The following is a 17,594-nucleotide window of genomic DNA, read 5'->3' as shown; positions in this document are numbered from 1 at the left end:
CCTGGCATTTTGTCACCCCGCCCCCTCAGTGGTGACACCCGGGGCAGCCTGCTCCCCTTCCTCCGCCCCTGACTCCCCTTACTCAGCTTTACTATAAATTAACATAGTCTACTTGAAAGTGGAAGAGAACCAGCAAGGAATCCATTGTTACATAAGCACATCTCTGAAGTTTTAGAAATGCTTTTAAATATCTGTAGAAGGTGATTAACTACTATTGTGCCACATTTCATATTAGAGAATGTAATTTTAACTTATTGAGATGTGTTAGGCCCATTACTGTTTCCATTCATTTTCACTGTGTGACTCATAGCTTCTTTTTCGGGGGTTGTCTTTTAGGTGCGGCACAAAGTATCTGATCAGGTTATGGCTTTGAAGATGAACACACTAAGCAGCAACAGAGCAAATATGCTGAAAGAAGTCCAGCTCATGAATAGACTTTCACATCCAAACATATTAAAGTAAGAAAGGTGGGGTGTATGTTTGTATGTGGGAATGCAAATCAAGTTTCATGTACCATCTCTTATGATCCTTCATGTTTGTGGAGGTAAAGTTGAATATTCAGGTACTGTCTCTCAAAACTTCGGAGCTAAGTTTTGGATCAGTGGTTAGACTCTTGTTTATCCCTTTATTCCCAGATTCATCCTGATTCCAAATACATTTCTATTAGCTTATACAATAATTTTGACTAGCTTTCTTCTGGCCTTCTGCATTCTTAATTAAATATGTGTTGTATTCCACTAACTTTTACTCAGAGTAGACCTTTTGAAATTAATGACCATAACTAATATGGGTCCATTAATTTCAGTGGGACTGCTCTGAGTAAAAACTGAATACAGCTGCCCTGTCATCTGCAGTTGATAAAATGCAAATTGAGCAGATGTGTCTGCAAGTTTATGTACTATAAATGTATAAAGCACTTTTGCATAGGGGAGCACAAGAGGATTGGCTTATATTCTTTATGTTAAAATGGGTAACGGTGTTTAAACTTGTGCAGGGAGACTTTTATTTATATTGCATGCCACCGAAGAATGTAATTTATTTTTACAAATATTAGTTGTTTAAATCTTAATTTGCATTGTGCCTGTGTGAAGTAGTGATTCGAGCATTGAACAGAGCTCAAAGACTTTGAGGTGGGTGAGACATAGCAGTGTGCAGTTTTACAAAGTGGTTGTAAATTTAAATGAAACCTCTCTGAAATGATATTTGAGGTAGTGCTTGTTGTGGAATATTTGTTACAGTACAGTGCAAGTATTTTGCACAAATAGAGCATTGCAAAACATAATATTACTACATGTGTTGTGGTGATGACTGGCATTTTGACCAGAAATACTCATGCAAATGATTAGGACTCCACTGTCATCTTTTAAATCAGTATTCTTTTTCTAGCATGATTAAACAACTGCTTTGATAGTGACAAGCTCCTGAAGTCTCTAAACATCTATCTTGCTTATAGCATATCATTTCCATAGGAAATATTTTATGCAGTTCCATTTAAACCTGTATTTAAATGAGAAAACGGGGAAAATATATTCGTACAAATGAGTTTATAAAATGGGATTACAATTGCACCTGTATACTTTGAGCTTTGTGACTTCTGTTAACTAGAACTGTTCATATGAATGAAGTGCAACTTGTCTAATTTCCTCATTTCCAACGGCTGACTCTGTGCAATGCTACTCAAGTGCTTAGCACTGCACTTTGGGGAACTAGGAACATAGGATACTGCCTTAATGCTGAGTCAGACCTGATAGTAGCTCTTCAGGATTTCAGCCTGGGCCCTTCTGCATGCAGGTCCTTATAACTGAACCACAGCTCTTCTCAAAAATTGTGAGGCTAGGGTGGAATCGAAGCCAACATGGGGTTTCCAGTTCCATGTTTGTTTGTTAATGAAAATGGACAGAGGCATCTACAGAGGGGAATGGGTAAATATAAATTTCCATCTTACATAAACATATTTGTATAGTCCTGCCTCAAGATTCTCCTCCTCCCCACTTGGCACGTTGTTGCATAGGTATGTGTATGAGTGTAAATACTTGGATAGGTGACTGCCTGGAAACCACACGTATGCTACCTTGAGTTCCATGAAGAAGGGAGGATAGAAATGCAAGAAAATAAAAAATAAATAAATAGGTGTGTGCTCTGTTGGGAGTGGTGCTTTTTTTTAAGGTGCGGGGGACACAAGACTTTTTTTCCAAGAAGAGGAAGTATGTATGCATAGGAAATGCACAAAAATTAGTGGGACAACAGCAGTGAAGGGCAACAAGGAGTGCTGGTGCTAACACGTTTTCATTAAACTAGGAACTGGATTATTTTCAGACTTTGTTTCTGCTCCACTACGTGAAATAAAGTGGGTTTTAATGGATCCTGGATCTTTTTTACTTTAGGAATGCTGAAAAAGTAAAGCATGAGATGTCATAACTTTCACTCATGGTCAGCACTTGCTATTTTCACAAGTTACGTTTTGAAGGTGGAAAATGTGTTGTCAAGCTTTTTTTCTTTTTTTTTATGTGGTTCTGAGGTTTGTGTTCTATAACTTCCTTTCCTTTTAAATACTCTGATATGCCTTCAGGTAGCGGCATAGTTGCCATACAGTCAGTTTGCTGGTTAGTTATCATGTGTGATTCCATGTGCTATAATGTCCGAAGTAGCTTCATTCTTTATGCTTTATTTCATTTGAAGGCAGAACGTTGTATATTGGATAAGAAAGAAATGAGCCTATTTTATTGTTCTATTAACACAAACAGATTTTCATAGCTGAAGGCTTATTTGCTTGTTTTCCTTCAACTCTTTATGAAGTTATCCCTGTACCCCCCCCCCACTTAATAGGTAAGAGTACTGAAAGTTTACTCAAAAGCAGCTTACATTCTACCGCATGTTTCTTGCATCATACAGAACTTAAAAATATATATAAATGAACACTTTCCATAAGTCAGTTTTACAGTATTCCTTTTGTCAGGCATCTTGTGGTCTTTATTTTTGAAATTGTGCATTTTCACTTCTTCTTATGCTAAATAAAGTCCCAGAGTTGCTCCACACTAAAAATTAAACTATTGTTCCATTTTCAGTTATGACATAGCTCAGTGTCATGACAGAACTCAAAGGTACTTTCATAAAAGTCATATTTAAAACTGATAACATTTTGCAGTTGTGAGATGAACTGTAAACAATTGGAATCCTAAGCCTTTATGGCATGTGGAATCTATATTTTAAATGAATAGAAAACTTAGCAGTTTATTTGTTGGTCTTTTCTGGCAGTGTGATCACATTTGGTGGTATCTTCATTGCTGTTCTCATAATCCAGATTTTGTATACCAGTATTAATGTCCGGGTAGATATAAAATCTAGCTAGACAATTGCTAAGGCCAGGCCAAACATACACTTTCTACTTTAAGACACAGCATTGATTTCTCTACACCAAACTTTTTCTGTATGTATGAATGTAAAACATTGTGTCTGTTAGTATTGTCCTCACCCCAAATCCTACAAATGTTTAGGAATAGGCAGAATTTAGAAATCTACTCCCCATCTTCAACTACATTGGTTCAGTATACTAGTGCTAGACAGAAACTAATATACTTGGTGATTTGTATTTTTAAAGCAGCAGCTACTAACATAATGATTCAGATTCACTGGTAACTTGTTTTAAAGTTGACAAAATGTACTGTCTGTTTCCCATTTTAAGAAGCTGTTTACTCCTGTTTTATAGGTTTATGGGCGTCTGTGTACATCAAGGACAACTGCATGCCCTTACTGAGGTATGACTGTATAAAGTACCAAGCTATTTATCATATGTACTTCCCTTGAACTAGTTGGGTTATCTGTAATTGTCCCTAGAAACATTGTTTCCTTGGAGGTTTTTAAGCAGAGGCTGGGAGGCCACTTGTCATGTATAATCTAGTTGAGAATCCTGCATTACAGGGAGTTGGACTAGATGACATACGGGGTCCCTTCCAAATCTATGATTCTATGTTTACCCAAACATTCCAATATAATTTAATGCAAGTCTTAATTGTAAGGGTTCTATAATCAGGCCTCTTAATTTTCACTGACACATTCCTTATTAGAATCAAGTAGGAGACCAAGTCATTGCTTAAGTCATTGCATACTATGCTACTACCACACCTATAGAACTTCTAATATACGCTAGTTCACATTTTAATATTATTGTAGTTTATATTTAAATTTCACAGCCCTTCCTTGCCAAAGTAGAATATAAGAAAGGATGTGTTAAGAGTATCTCTGGTGTTCAAGTAATTTAATTCCTATGCTGCTTTATAAATTTGAGTGGGATGTCATTTCTGAGCACAACGGAATTAATAGGGAGATGGAAAACAACATTGGTTTCTAAAAGGCAGGCTTGGTCACGAACTGCAGCTTTTAATCTAAAAGGACATTCTCCAGAAGTCAGAACACACTTGTAGTTTGTTCATCTTGTGCCACATCTAATGTTATTCGTATGAAAGGAAGTGTCATTAATTCAGCTACTTGCCTTCAATAATTCAGAGCAGGAATATTATTAAAAAGCATATATAAACTCTATTGCATTAGCACTGGTTGTTTTTATGTTGCTAGTTAAGAAACATCTTGGATTCAAAACAGGTTTTGTTCAACAAAAAAATTGTGCTCATAGACGTTCTGTGCATGCAACAAAGCTTCCTCTCCCTCTCCTCTGCCTGCCCCCTCATATCACCTCCAGTTTCAGTTTTGCACTGGAGGGTTGAGAAAACCCTTGGAGCAGATATGGGGTATGTGTGGCAGGAGGAAGGGGAGAGGAAGTTCTTATGAACTAGTTGAAGCTGTCCCACGTGCACAAGTATTTAGTTGGATACAACCCAAGATAGTTAAAGGAATGCTCTATCTTTTCTTCCTTTCAATTCCTGTTTAGGTGAGACACAGATTCATTCTGAATGAATTTTGAATGCAGAACTAGAGATCTAAAAGGGTTAGATCTAGCATCTAGCATAAGATTAGCACATGAACATAGTTTCAAGTGTCCAAGATTTCACATCTGTTCTTTGAGCTGGAGTCTTCTGGAAAATATTATATGTGGATTTTGTTGTTGCTCTTCACTCAAGCAACAAAGATATCAAGGAAGTGTAGCAAACTTGTTAAAGGAATTCTGAAACTGAATGATGCATCTTTGCACTGTTGCAGATTTGTGTTCTGTAGAAGTGCAGAATGGCTATACATCAAGTATTACAGGCTTCTTTCTCACATGTCTGCTTGAGAGTCTGTACACATTAAAGATTTTGAGGTTATGTGCTTATGTTTGAAGGAAGTTAGCACATCTGGTTCTTTAAGGGAAGGGAGGGAGGACTGATACCAGTCAGTCTTATTTTGAATTGCTTGCTTTAGAAATTAGTTTTCTAGCAAACCAATCACATATGTTGCCATCCTGCACTACAAATCCTCAGCTGGATGTAGAGCAACTGCAGTAATACGTTTCCAAAAACATTAATGTGGAATTAGTTGAATGAAAGCCTGAATGAAGGACAGGTGAGGGAGAGGCTATTTCTTTCAGTTATTTTCTGATCAATATGAACACACCCACCCTCCCAGGCTGCTTGTTTAAACCTGGAGCCACACTATTAGAAAGTGAATAGAGACTGGTTTTAACAGAAGAGGGGTATGTAGGTGAAGAATATAGATCTCTCCCTTCCCCCTTTCCCACTTACTTCCATATTGTCCTTCTTCCCAAGCCTTTTCAACAGCTGAGTTCAGATTGCAAGAAGGGTCAAACAGCTTTTGCATGCATGCCATCTGCTCATAGGATCATATACCTCCCCTCACTCCCTCTTCCTAAATGATTGGGACAAATCTGGATTAAACACTGATCTACTGTTACCATGTCTAGTTTGTCACTTAGTTTGGCACCACTAGAGACAGAAAACTACAAAAGCTATGTTTGAACTATTGAACCAGCAATACCACTTCCTAAGTGCATGCTCTATTGAGCTGAAAATCCCACTTGTCTCAGTGGTTACAGAACTTCTGCAAAATCAGAAATTAGAGAAGGGTGCTAAGACAGTAAGGATAGTCACATCCCACTGATTCTGTAAGCTATATTGCACCTGGAGGCATCAAAGTGTGATTGCAATTAATTCTGTGGCATAGTTTTGAGTGGACTCCATCCCCTGTGGTTAACCATTCTCCCATTTGATCTTTTGTTCTTAATGATGCTTTACAGATGTTACGCTTTGAGAATATTCAATAGGAAATGCTTCCTATGCCCTCCAAATCCAGCAGTTGTTTTCTGTCTATAGTCCTTGCAGACCATTGTGCAAGGAGGGTAGGGAACTTAATGCATATATACAAACTAGAAGCAAATGTGTAACTTATTGGGACAGAGTGCACATGCTTCTGGAGAGAAGTTTGCACCTGCTTTGCTTTTCCGAGATTTTTAGCACATTGCAATAGCTAAGCCAAGCTTTTACTTGGCATCCAAACCAGGTTTGTGGTTAAGGTCTTAGCTGCCTCACCAAGCTAAAACGTCCAGGGAGGAGCAACGTAGCTTCTCCAGTGGGTAATATTGTCATTTTCATGTGCTTGAAAAATTGATAGAATTTCTTTGGCTGTAGTTTGCTTTTGTTAGGTGTGGGGAATGGTGAAATTGAGGAGGCTCTTCACTTTTCACCTAGAGATTGTATTCCTATAGTTTGAAGGCCAAAGAGAAAGTCAAAGTTGATAATTTTTGTGAAATTTCTTACTTTTTTGCTCTCCATAGAACACCACAACGGTGGCTCAGGAGCTCTTGTAAAGAAAGGGTTGAGCTGGAAAAGTTATATCTGTAGGAGTAGGGTATGGGTGGTGAACTTGATCCACTGACGGGTGGAGATTTCAAGCTACATTCTGCAAGGATAAGCTGCACAGTTGAGTTCCCCATGGGGAACTATGTTGTGCATCTAATTGAACTGTGACTCTACCAGCTCCACACGTAACATCAGATGTGGATTAGATAGGTTTGATTTGGGGGAAACGGCCTCGCAGACCAAATGTGACCCATGCTGGGCCAAATTTGGTCCATAGGCCAGAGCTTCACATCCTTGTAGACAGGGGTAGGTACTCCTGTTAAGGGGAGAGTGACTCTTCCTTTAGTTGGGAACAAGAGGTGCCCATTACAAGGAAAGGGTTGGCTTAGTAAAGGTGTAGATGAAGTTTATCCTAAGCATAGTTATCCCTTCTGTATAAAGTCTATTCTGTGACAGCTGCATATTGCTTAATTAGCACTGCATATTGCTTAATTAGCTAGAGCTTGGATAGTATCTGTAAAAGTAAATAAAAAATGCTTATTGTTGTATGGAAGCACTTTTTGATACAAATAAGTCATGTTGCAGTTAGCCATGTGGCTGTACTTTGGCATGAAATCACTCTTTGGCTTGGAAGCTTTTCTTCAGCAATTCAAGTATTCACTTGTAAACTCTCTTGAGGTCTTAATGCATATTTCATGTAGTTATTTTTAGTAACTGCCAAGGCCTTTGAGAAACTTGAACTGAGTTTGGCACTTAGTCTGCACAAATAAAAGATATTTTGTTACTTTATAAGCGTAACTTTTCCTTGTATTTTATACAAAGAATAATTTGCCTTGACATTTCATAATACTCTCCAATTTAAATGCATTAATTTTTAATTATAACAAATTAAATTGGAGCTATTTTTATTTTTAAACAGCATTGTTAAAATATTATTTTCTCATATTAAATATTTGGAACTTAATCTGGCTAAGGAACCATAATTCTCAATGAAATTCTAAAAATTCAGGCCATCTCTGCTTCATCAGCATTTTCACAGGTAGACAATAGACTGAAATGGCTTAATTCACATGTTGCGTTAAACTGGTTTAAAAGAAACTGTGGTTTCTTAAACTGTGGTTTAACGTGAATGTACAGGGTCCTGGTACATCCTGTTTAAAAGTTATTGCTCCTCCCCTGCTCCTACTGCACCATCAGGAAACAAGGCAGAATCTGGCTTATCATGAGTCAGGGGCTCATGACTTGTTTACCTTAAACAAACCATGTGCAGGAAGCCAAGGACAAATCAGTTAAATGTTTTTAAGTACAGTCCTTGAGCTTACAGATAGGTAGCCGTGTTGGTCTGCCATGGTCAAAACAAAATAAAAAAAAATTCCTTCCAGTAGCACCTTAAAGACCAACTGAGTTAGTTCTAGGTATGAGCTTTCGTGTGCATGCACACTTCTTCAGATAATTATTTTTAAACAGCATTGTTAAGTCTTCAGTCCTTGAGCTTGTGTGCTTTCTCCTTTCCCCTTCTTCCCTTCACACATGGCAGTTGAATACTTCATTTTATCCCATGCTTAATGAAGATGGGTGATTACTTTGTTGCAGTGAGAAATAGCCATGCTACTGTTTGCCCCACCCTCCTTTTTCAAAGCTGGGATGATGGTACTTTCCGGCTGTTAAGCCTTATAATGAGAATTTGTAGAGGAACTGAAACTGATTACACTCAGGATTTATGTGTGGAAGCCTCTGGTTCATTTCACTTCCACTGGTGGTTCAGTTGAGACAAGTTGTGGTTTGGTAACTGGGAGTACCCAGTCAACCAGCAGGCTTCCCTTTCTATTCCTGTGTCACAGAAATGATGGCAAACTATGGCTAGCAAATATGAAGTGGAGGAGTTGCATGTGAGAAGAAGGGGCAGAGGAGGCATACAAACATTTGGGTGACTTGTCTTCCCCACTGTGGTATGTGTTTTTAGTTTAATTTTCTGAAATTCTTATTTTATGGTCATCAGGTGCTAATCTTAAGCCCCAGTTCACTGATCCAGTTGTTACTGCTCAGCCAGGGAAACTAAATTCTATTGCACTTTTGCAGACTTGATTACTAGTCACTAAACTCACTGTACCCCAATATCAAATTGCACAGCATAACCTCAGTATAAATTGGATGGTATGAGGATATAGCTCATGGTACCCAGCATCCATTTCTTGTAGTTGCAAAAGTGTTCCTTCTTCTGTGGAAATGTCTTCTGATTTCTGTAAGTTTACAGCCAGATCCACACATAGGCTTTTCCACATACATAGGAGGGATCATGTGGAAAGAATTAAGTGACCAGGTCCTTCACAGTCCTTAGTGTTGCTGTACTTCTTGCTGTGCTAAAACTGTTTCTCCAACTGGAGCTGCATCTTATTGCATAAGGATACAGCATACAGATTTATAAATTCATCATCTGTTCTATTTCTTTTTCTCTTACCTAAATAGATATATATTAAAAGAGATGTTATGGTGGAATTTCTATGAGTAGCATTTCTATGAGTAGGTTTGTACAGGCTTTATTTTACAACTAAATATAAGTTCCATGTACTGCTTCTCTGCAGTATAGGGGAAAGGCCTATAGTTAGTTGCCCGCAAACTTAAGATCAGATTGTTGGAAGAAATTTGTGAAGCTCAGGACAAAAATAATTGCAGAATATGTGCAAACACTTATTCTTGTCCCTGTCTGGCGTTTCCGTGGGCTCTGGCTTCCATCACTGGTGTTTTGTTGCACCAGAAGCGATTTAGTCATGCTGGCCACATGACCCGGAAGGCTGTCTGTGGGCAAACGCTGGCTCCCTTGGCCTGAAAGTGAGATGAGTGCTGTACCCCATAGTCACCTTTGACTGGACTTAACCACCCAGGGGTCCTTTACTGTTACCTACAAATTTCTCTAATCCCGAATTCTCTAATACTTTCCTACAACCCACAGTTTCACAGGACCATACAACAACTTTGCAAACACTCAGAAGTAAAAACATCAGAATCAAGAATTTAGATCTACATGAATTTGTATTGCTGCTTAAAGTATATTCTATCAAGGATTGTGAAGAAAGGAAACAACATTCAGCTGAGTTCCAACAACACACCCAGTAGGCCTTTCCTTCCCATCTAGCTCTTCAAGGGCAGACTTGTATTTTTAATGGAATTTGAATTGTTGGCATACTTGGAGTACAAATATTCCCAGCCTTCAGTCCTGAGCTGCCACTCTTGATGTACTTAACCCTTGTTCCAGTTGGAAAAAAGTCCTCTGTTACTTGCAAAGCCACAGTTTGTTTTGTACATAGTGGGAGCAAAAGCTGTCACATCATTATACTTTTTTACTTTACCCCCCCCCCTTGCTTAGAAGGCTATTCCAGATATATAATTAGGTGGAGCCTTATCCCTATTTTGAAGAGTTGGATTAATTTGGTTTTCAGTATTGTAGAATTGTAATTGCATTTGTACACACAATGAATTTTTAGGCCCAAGTGTTAAAGCAGTGCTTATATTGTAGCATCAGCTGGAGCAAGGCCCCATAGGATAGTTAATTTATCTGAAATGGCAGACATTCAGAGCATGCATATTTGAAATTGCAAAGACCACATCTTCCAGTACTTGCATTGGGACTGATAACTTTTTGGGAGGAGGAAGGTGGAATAGCTTGGTAATAGAGATCCTTTCACCTGAGATTCTTGACTATGGGAGCCTGTGGGGCTGGTGAAATGAGCCGTAGTCCTACTATGTAAAGAGAAATGAGCAAAGTGTTATAATTCCTCCTGGGGAAGATTTATTCAGATCTATGGTACCAAATGTTTGAGTAGACTGGATCTTGCCTTTTTTATGTGCTAACTGCATCAACAGATGAGATTAAGTTACAGTTACAATAGACAAAGTACTCTGAAGCCAAACAGGCAATCAGCATGAAATTGGACACGTTTGCACTATTATAGCCCTTTCACTATTAAAGGTCTTTCTTAAACCTTCATTAATGATTTGTAGTCAGATATTTCCAGTATCTGCATACAGGACAACTCCATGCTTTACATGCCGAGCTCATTTTGCTGTGGCGACATAGCATTCAATAAACAAGAGGGTGATATCCACTGATCCACCAGTGGCATGTTACAGTTTGTGGAATGGATTCCTGCTCCCATTGCAGCCCTCTGTGCATGCTGCAACTCTGTTATGGTGGCTGAGCTGTGGCAGGTGCAGGGGGTTGGAAAGAGGAAGTCCAGTTGCATGAGTGGAGGTCCAATTCTGTGACGTTGACTATTGCCCATACAGAAGAAAAAAGAGTGATTGTGGTAAAAGTGCAATGTGCTAATATACTTGTAAGCTGAATTCAAAAATGGGTAATACTAAAATACCTGGTAAGCCCAGTTTAATTATTGTCTGCAGTATAGACACAGCAAACTAATCAGTGGTTTGTTCCAAATCAATTTATGAATTGCTTCATGCAGGAAAAAGTCCCACAGTGATTTACAACACTATGCAGTTTATACACAATAAAAAGCCAGTGGAACAAAACAAATATGAAAAGTGTAAATTGACAAAAACCACCCAGCAATATAAAAATAATCAGCCCACATTCATAGAAATGAACACTAAAAATAAATAGCCAAAATTCAGACTATTGGAACTCTTTCCAAATGCTTGTGAGAATAAAAATGTTTTTGGCTGGAACTGTGAAGGTGACAAAGTCAGTGCCAAGGAAGCATCTCGGGGAAGGACTATCCATTATTTGTGGGTAGCTTCTCTTGTTGACACCCTCTGAATATCTGTTGGAAGGGGCACACAGAAGGACCTCAGATATTGATTTCACCTTCATGTGAGGAAAAGCAGTCCTTGAAGTGCTGGCGTTCATAGCCACCCAAGACTTTAAATGTCAAGATTAGCACTTTGAATTGGGCTCAGAAAAAAAATATTGACAGTCAGCACAAGCTAGCCTGAACTGAATTTATATGTTCAGGCCAGCTAGTCCTGGTCAGTCTGACTACCACATTCTTCACTAGCTGCAGTTACTGAATAGTCTTCAAAGGTATTTCAACATAAAACACAATGCAGTAATCTATCGTATTACCTATCCTATTACCACATCACTCAAGCCAGGCTATCTGTATCCAGATAGGAAGGCTGCTGGACCACCAGCCAAAGCTGTTAAAAGGCACTTGGCGGCATGGAGCCCACTTGTTCCTTCATTGACAATGGAGGATACAGGAGTACCCCCCAGGTTTGCACATCTGTTTCTTCAATGGGATTCTGACCCATCTTGACGGGCGAAGGCTACCTACTGACTATGCGTATCTCTTGTCTGAGTTGAGCTTCAGTTTGTTGTTGCTCACCAATTCCATTATCAAGGCCAATGCACTGGTTCAGCACATCTGCCATGACACCTCTCAGTCCTTCAAACAATGATATGCAGGAGACAAAACAATACTGAACTGTGAAGGACAATATGTTCTGAGAAAAATATGAAGGAAGTACTGTTTGTGCAAAGGAGACTCTTTGAGAATGATGGTTGGATATTATGTAGCAGGACGGTGATCTCCTGCGGCTTAGTACCATGTAAAGAGGTGTGTGGTGCATTGCAAGAAGACCCGACATCAGTATTGCTCCAAAACTGCAGATTCTCACACCAGTGAATCTGCGAACAACTGTAATTTGCAAAGTAGATACTGTGGCTCAGTTGTTTTAACTATCAAAAAAGTATGCCACTATTTTCATCCCAAAACATTTGCATGGTTCCATAGAGTGCTGGATGAAGCAAGCAGGAGAGCCCATAGCTCAGTGACAGAGCACCTGCTTTGCATGCAGAAGGTCCCAAGTTCAATCCCTGGCATTTCCGGATAGGACTGGGAATGCCCCTGTCTGAAATCCTGGAGTGCTACTGCCAGTCAGTGTAGAACACGGTGGGGAACCTCAGGCCCAGAGGCCGAATCTGAACCTCCAGAGCCTTTTCTAGTCAGCCATTGAGATTTTCCCAAGGTCACACCCCACACTGTAGTGCTCCAGCCGCCTCAAGTGCTCTTGCCTGGCATGAATCTGTCCTAGAACTATGACAATGATTCTTGTTTTCTTGAATGGTAGATGGACTGTGTGTGAGAGAGAGAAAGAGAGAGCGAGAGTGAGAGAGAGACTGACTTCTGATGTTTGTGTGGTTGAACGAAGGTAAAGATTCACATCCGTTGCTGCACCCAGTTCTTGCCACTGGCCCTATGTACCACTATCATGTGGCCCACAGAAGGTTGTCCGTGAGAGTATCTGACTGGCAAATGTTCTAGATGGGCTGATGGGTCTCCCTCAATAAAAGGCGGCTTCCTTTGTTCCTAAGCAAGTTGCTGAATTACTGGATTTAAATAATGACTTGACAAACAGAATAGAGCAGGGTGTGTGCAAGAATGTTATCACGTACCATCGGAATATATTTCCTACATGTATGTTCATGGGCATCTCTCTTTTAATTATGGCAGTAACCACGCAGGCACAGTGGATCCTGGAAGACTCATTTTTGCTGCATCAGAAACTTGTATTTGCCTGGGGCAGATAACCGTTGCTTCCAAAGGGCAATCTGCGTTAATATGCACAATTAATTTGCTTGTAGTGGAAATCGCTACATAAACTAGTCCTGGTCCACAAGTAGTAAACAACTGCACTTTTTTGTGAGGTGGCCTTGAACTCTCCTGGCATAATACGTTGAGAAACTTGAGCTGGTTCCTAAAATCTGGGCCAAGTAGTTTGGCATCTAGCCAAGGAACACTTCGTTTTGATCCTCTTTAGATCCTCAAGTATTCTGGACAGCTAGAAATTAACAGTTCTTTGATTTGTAGCTCAGTGGATGATACAGTTGCTGGGTCACTGGTTTGTGTTAAAGTAATCCCACTTGGATATAAATTTTTGGTCTCATTGTATTTAAAGAGGGGTGCAAATATAGAACGAATGTTGTATACTTATTCTTTGTGCACATGAATTTCTTCAGCTCTTGCAGTTTAACAAGTGGGACTTATTTGATAGTACTTCTTTACAAGCGTGAAGTCTGGGCTGACTTGCAGAAATATTGCGCTACAGTGTGTGGTGTTTAGCAGTTAGAAATCTACTACATGAGAACTCTTTTTATAGTAGAAATACAGGGAGAGAGGAGAACCTTGAATTACTTCATGCCACCACCTGCTGGCAAAAACTAACCATGTTAATTGAAATCTAGGATGATGTCTCAGTTATCAGTTGTTTTGTCTGCACTACCTCTTTCCAGTTGTCATTTCCTCCTCTTTTGGTGTATGCTGTGCTTTAGGGAAGGGTCATAGCTCAGTAGCAGAGCACTCGTGTTGCATGCTAAAGGGCCCAGGTTCAATCCCTGGCTTGTCTAGGTAGGGCTGAGAATGTCCCTTGGCTGAGATGATGGATTTTTCGGAGCTAGCCGACCTGACTGGAATAGTCCGTGACCAGAAGGAGGAGGATTACCAGGAAGAATTGACGAAATTTAAAGACTATTTAGTTAAATATGTTAAGTTAAATTAATTGGAAAAGCTTGCAAATACCAGATAGGCTTAGGACTTAAATATGTAATGTGATAAATTAATATGTTGAAATTTAGATTGGGAAAGAAAGAAAGATGTTAAGTGACTAAGTTAATTTTATGAGAATATAGGTTTTGGAAAACCTTTAAAATGATATACACTGAAATTCAACCAAGGGGATACAAGGAAGTCACTTAACAATGTTACTAAGATTAGTTTTAATAAGGTTAGGATTTATGTTTGTTTATTTGTTTGTGTGTGTGTTTAAAAAAATTGTGGAAAACTAATTAAAAAAAACGGGGGGGGGGGGGAGAATGTCCCTTGGCTGAAACCCTGGAGAGTCACTGACAGTCAGTGTTAACAATACTGAGCTATATGGACCAAAGGTCTGGCTCAGCCTTGACAGCTTCCTATGCATTCATTAAAAACGGGTCAAGAAGGTGGTTTCTAAACATATCCCAAGTGGGGTCCCTAAGACTGTTGGATGGCACCTTGTATACCTCCTACCAGCAACTGAGGCAGCCTAGCTTGTGTCAAACATATTGCTCTGCTTTCCTTTGGACCACATCAGTGAGGCCATGAGGGGGGCGGGTCTTGTCCGTCTGGGCAGCTCAGGACCTCCATACACACTGGAAAGTTACTTCTGTACTGCTAACACAGCAGTTTGTCTTCACCCCTGGATGCACACTCCATTGTCTCTCGAGATAGATGGATGCCAACAAGGAGGATGTCCAGAAGTTATTGGGGATGCATTCACCTACCAATCTTAAAGTTAATAGATTATTTATTTTTATGATTGTTTGGTTTGAGTTAGTATATCATTAGTACAGTTGGAGGAACTTACATTTGCCCCACTAAATCCAAGAAGAAATTCCTCACCTGTCTGTACTTTGAAGTACAGATAGTTTAACTGTGGTTTTTTTCTTCTCTTTTTAATTGGTTTTTTTTTATATATTTTCAGTATATCAACTGTGGTAACCTAGAACAGCTGTTGGATGGTAATCAACACCTGCCTTGGACAGTAAGGGTGAAGCTGGCACTGGACATTGCTCTGGGACTCACTTACCTTCACTATAAAGGCATTTTCCATCGGGATCTGACATCCAAGGTACCATGCGTCCCTATCATATGAAACCATTTGGCAATAGATGTGTATTACTTAGCGGACTACAAACAATCTTGCGTAGTTTTACTTTTCTCCAGCCCCACTCAGTGCCTCAAACTGTAAAACTGTTACATAAAATGTCACTTTAAAAGATTGCGAGAAAACACTGAAAACATAGTTTAGTGGATTAAACTTTCCCAGAACAACTCATGTTGTGTAGATGTCTGAGAAGAAACTAACCTGAAGTAGAGGTCACAAATAAATGAGTTAGGATTATGTTCCTGGGAAGGTGGTTGCACAACTTCTTTAATTTGTTCGCAGCAAGTTATTCAAACTTCTAGTTCCCAAAGCCTAGAGATCCAGCTTCTACACATTTTATAATATAAAACTACAAAAAGATGCAGGCATACAGACTTGTCTCTGTGTCCCACTCTACTTTCCTAAAGGTTTATTGCTGTATATTTAAATGTTCCCCATAACTTCAGATACGTTCAACATTGTTCTACAGGTGACCTAAACTGCTACAGAGCAACACTAAGCTGGTAGTAGTTTTACTCCAGCAACTGTTCAATTGATGGATAAAACATGGCTACAAATAATTGCATAAACTTTGCTTTTCAAGATGCCTTGTCATTACGACTATTTAACATTGTAGCTAGTAATATGAAAATCATTTCTTTTCTTAAAAATGTCCCACTGTAATTGCAGAATGGTGAGGAAAGCAATCAGAAATTTATCACCTTGACAATTATCTGTTGTTTTGGCACTAATTCATAAACAACACTATTATAAACAGCTAATGATTAAAAAATAGTGGTCTTTTAAATGTGCCATAGGTAAAATGCTGAGTTACGATGAAGGTTCTCATGCAAAAACTGCAAATGACCAGCTGGGATGCACTTTAATAGTCTGCCAACTCTGGGAAGATGGGACAGAATGGAATAAAGAGTTACTGTCTCTGTTCTTGGGAAGCAAAGCATCCCAAATGCCACATATTCTGTTTATATGAGTATTTCCAGACTTCAGTATACTGATTTTTGTAACTGAACTGTGGTCTTTTTGAAACTAATTCAAATGGAGGGCACATTTTTACAGGTGGTATACTTATGGCTGAAGAGTTGTGTGAGCCTTGAAAGTAATTAGGTTATGCCTGAAGCACTAAGATGAGAAGCTTTAGTACAACAGCACTTAGGCTGCATTGATATCACTTAATAGTGTAAAATTGTTTGGTGTTACAATATTGATGAGCAAATCATAATTCCTGTTAGTGTTGCCTATGGTTTCACTCTATCTTACTATTTAAGTGATTGAGATACAAATGATGAATTATCCCGTTTGAATCAGCCCTGAACTCACTAGGTAGCCTTAAAAAAGCCACACCCTCTCAATGTCGACCCCTCTCCCCATTTGTACCATGATGATATCTACCTTTATAGATAGTTAGAATTACAACAGTATAATGTATTCATATGTGCAACCTTTTTTGAACCCTTTAAATCAGGGGCAGGGAAGCTTTAGCAGCTGGTGGGCCATTTTGGCAGTTCCCCCATCCCCTGCAGACCAATTTGACAGCTGGGTGGAGCTGTCCACTCAAATTACCAAATTACCTGACTTCAACATGACATCAGATGACGCAGAGTAATTATTTTCCTTTCTCGCCATGGCTTGAGCCATGCCAGTAGATTAAAATCATTTGAATCACCAGCTTGAATTCAAGCTGGGAATACAAAGTAATTGGTTCTTTCAGCAGCACCAATCCTCACTTGCCAAGGAACAACTGGGAGCACACTCCAAATCATTTGTTGGCTGCTGTGTCTCTACCTGCTGCATACTTGACATCACAGGTATGGGGTATAGAATCATAGAATTGTAGAGTTGGAAGGGACCCCGCGGGCAATCTGTTCCAACCCTCTGAGAGGCAGGAATCTCACCTTGCAATCCCCCATCCACTTTGAAACCAAAGCAGACCTGCTTAGCTTTGCAAATGTACTAACAGTTCTATTTCCTGGCAGAAAGCCCCATTTAATTCAATAGGATTTTCTTCTTGGTAGGCGTGGTTAGCATTGCACTGCAAACCTCCTTTGCCAATATCGATCTGACTTGTTTGTGTTTTGTAGGTAGGATCCCAAGAGGTTTTATATTTAAGCCCAGCAAAGCCCCTAATGGTTGAACATCTTTATCAGTATCACAAAGGACTTGTGTAGAACAGCTAAAATATTTGCATTT

The 17,594-nt window shown here is 39.4% G+C and overlaps 1 protein-coding gene across 1 annotated transcript in view; it reads left to right on the top strand.

Annotated features, from left to right (window-relative positions):
* Positions 1 to 17,594, top strand: part of TESK2 (testis associated actin remodelling kinase 2) — a 58,594-nt gene that overhangs the window by 16,111 nt on the left and 24,889 nt on the right. Inside the window, exons 3-5 of the mRNA XM_081865506.1 lie at positions 337 to 458; positions 3,707 to 3,755; positions 15,225 to 15,371. Coding sequence (XP_081721632.1) covers positions 337 to 458; positions 3,707 to 3,755; positions 15,225 to 15,371 — 318 coding nt within the window. The remainder of the gene's footprint in view (positions 1 to 336; positions 459 to 3,706; positions 3,756 to 15,224; positions 15,372 to 17,594) is intronic.

Source organism: Podarcis erhardii (assembly GCF_964252035.2).
Source record: "Podarcis erhardii genome assembly, chromosome: 6".
Classification (NCBI taxonomy): domain Eukaryota; kingdom Metazoa; phylum Chordata; class Lepidosauria; order Squamata; family Lacertidae; genus Podarcis; species Podarcis erhardii.
Note: the sequence above shows the minus strand (reverse complement) of the source record. Positions and strands in the feature narration are given on the sequence as shown.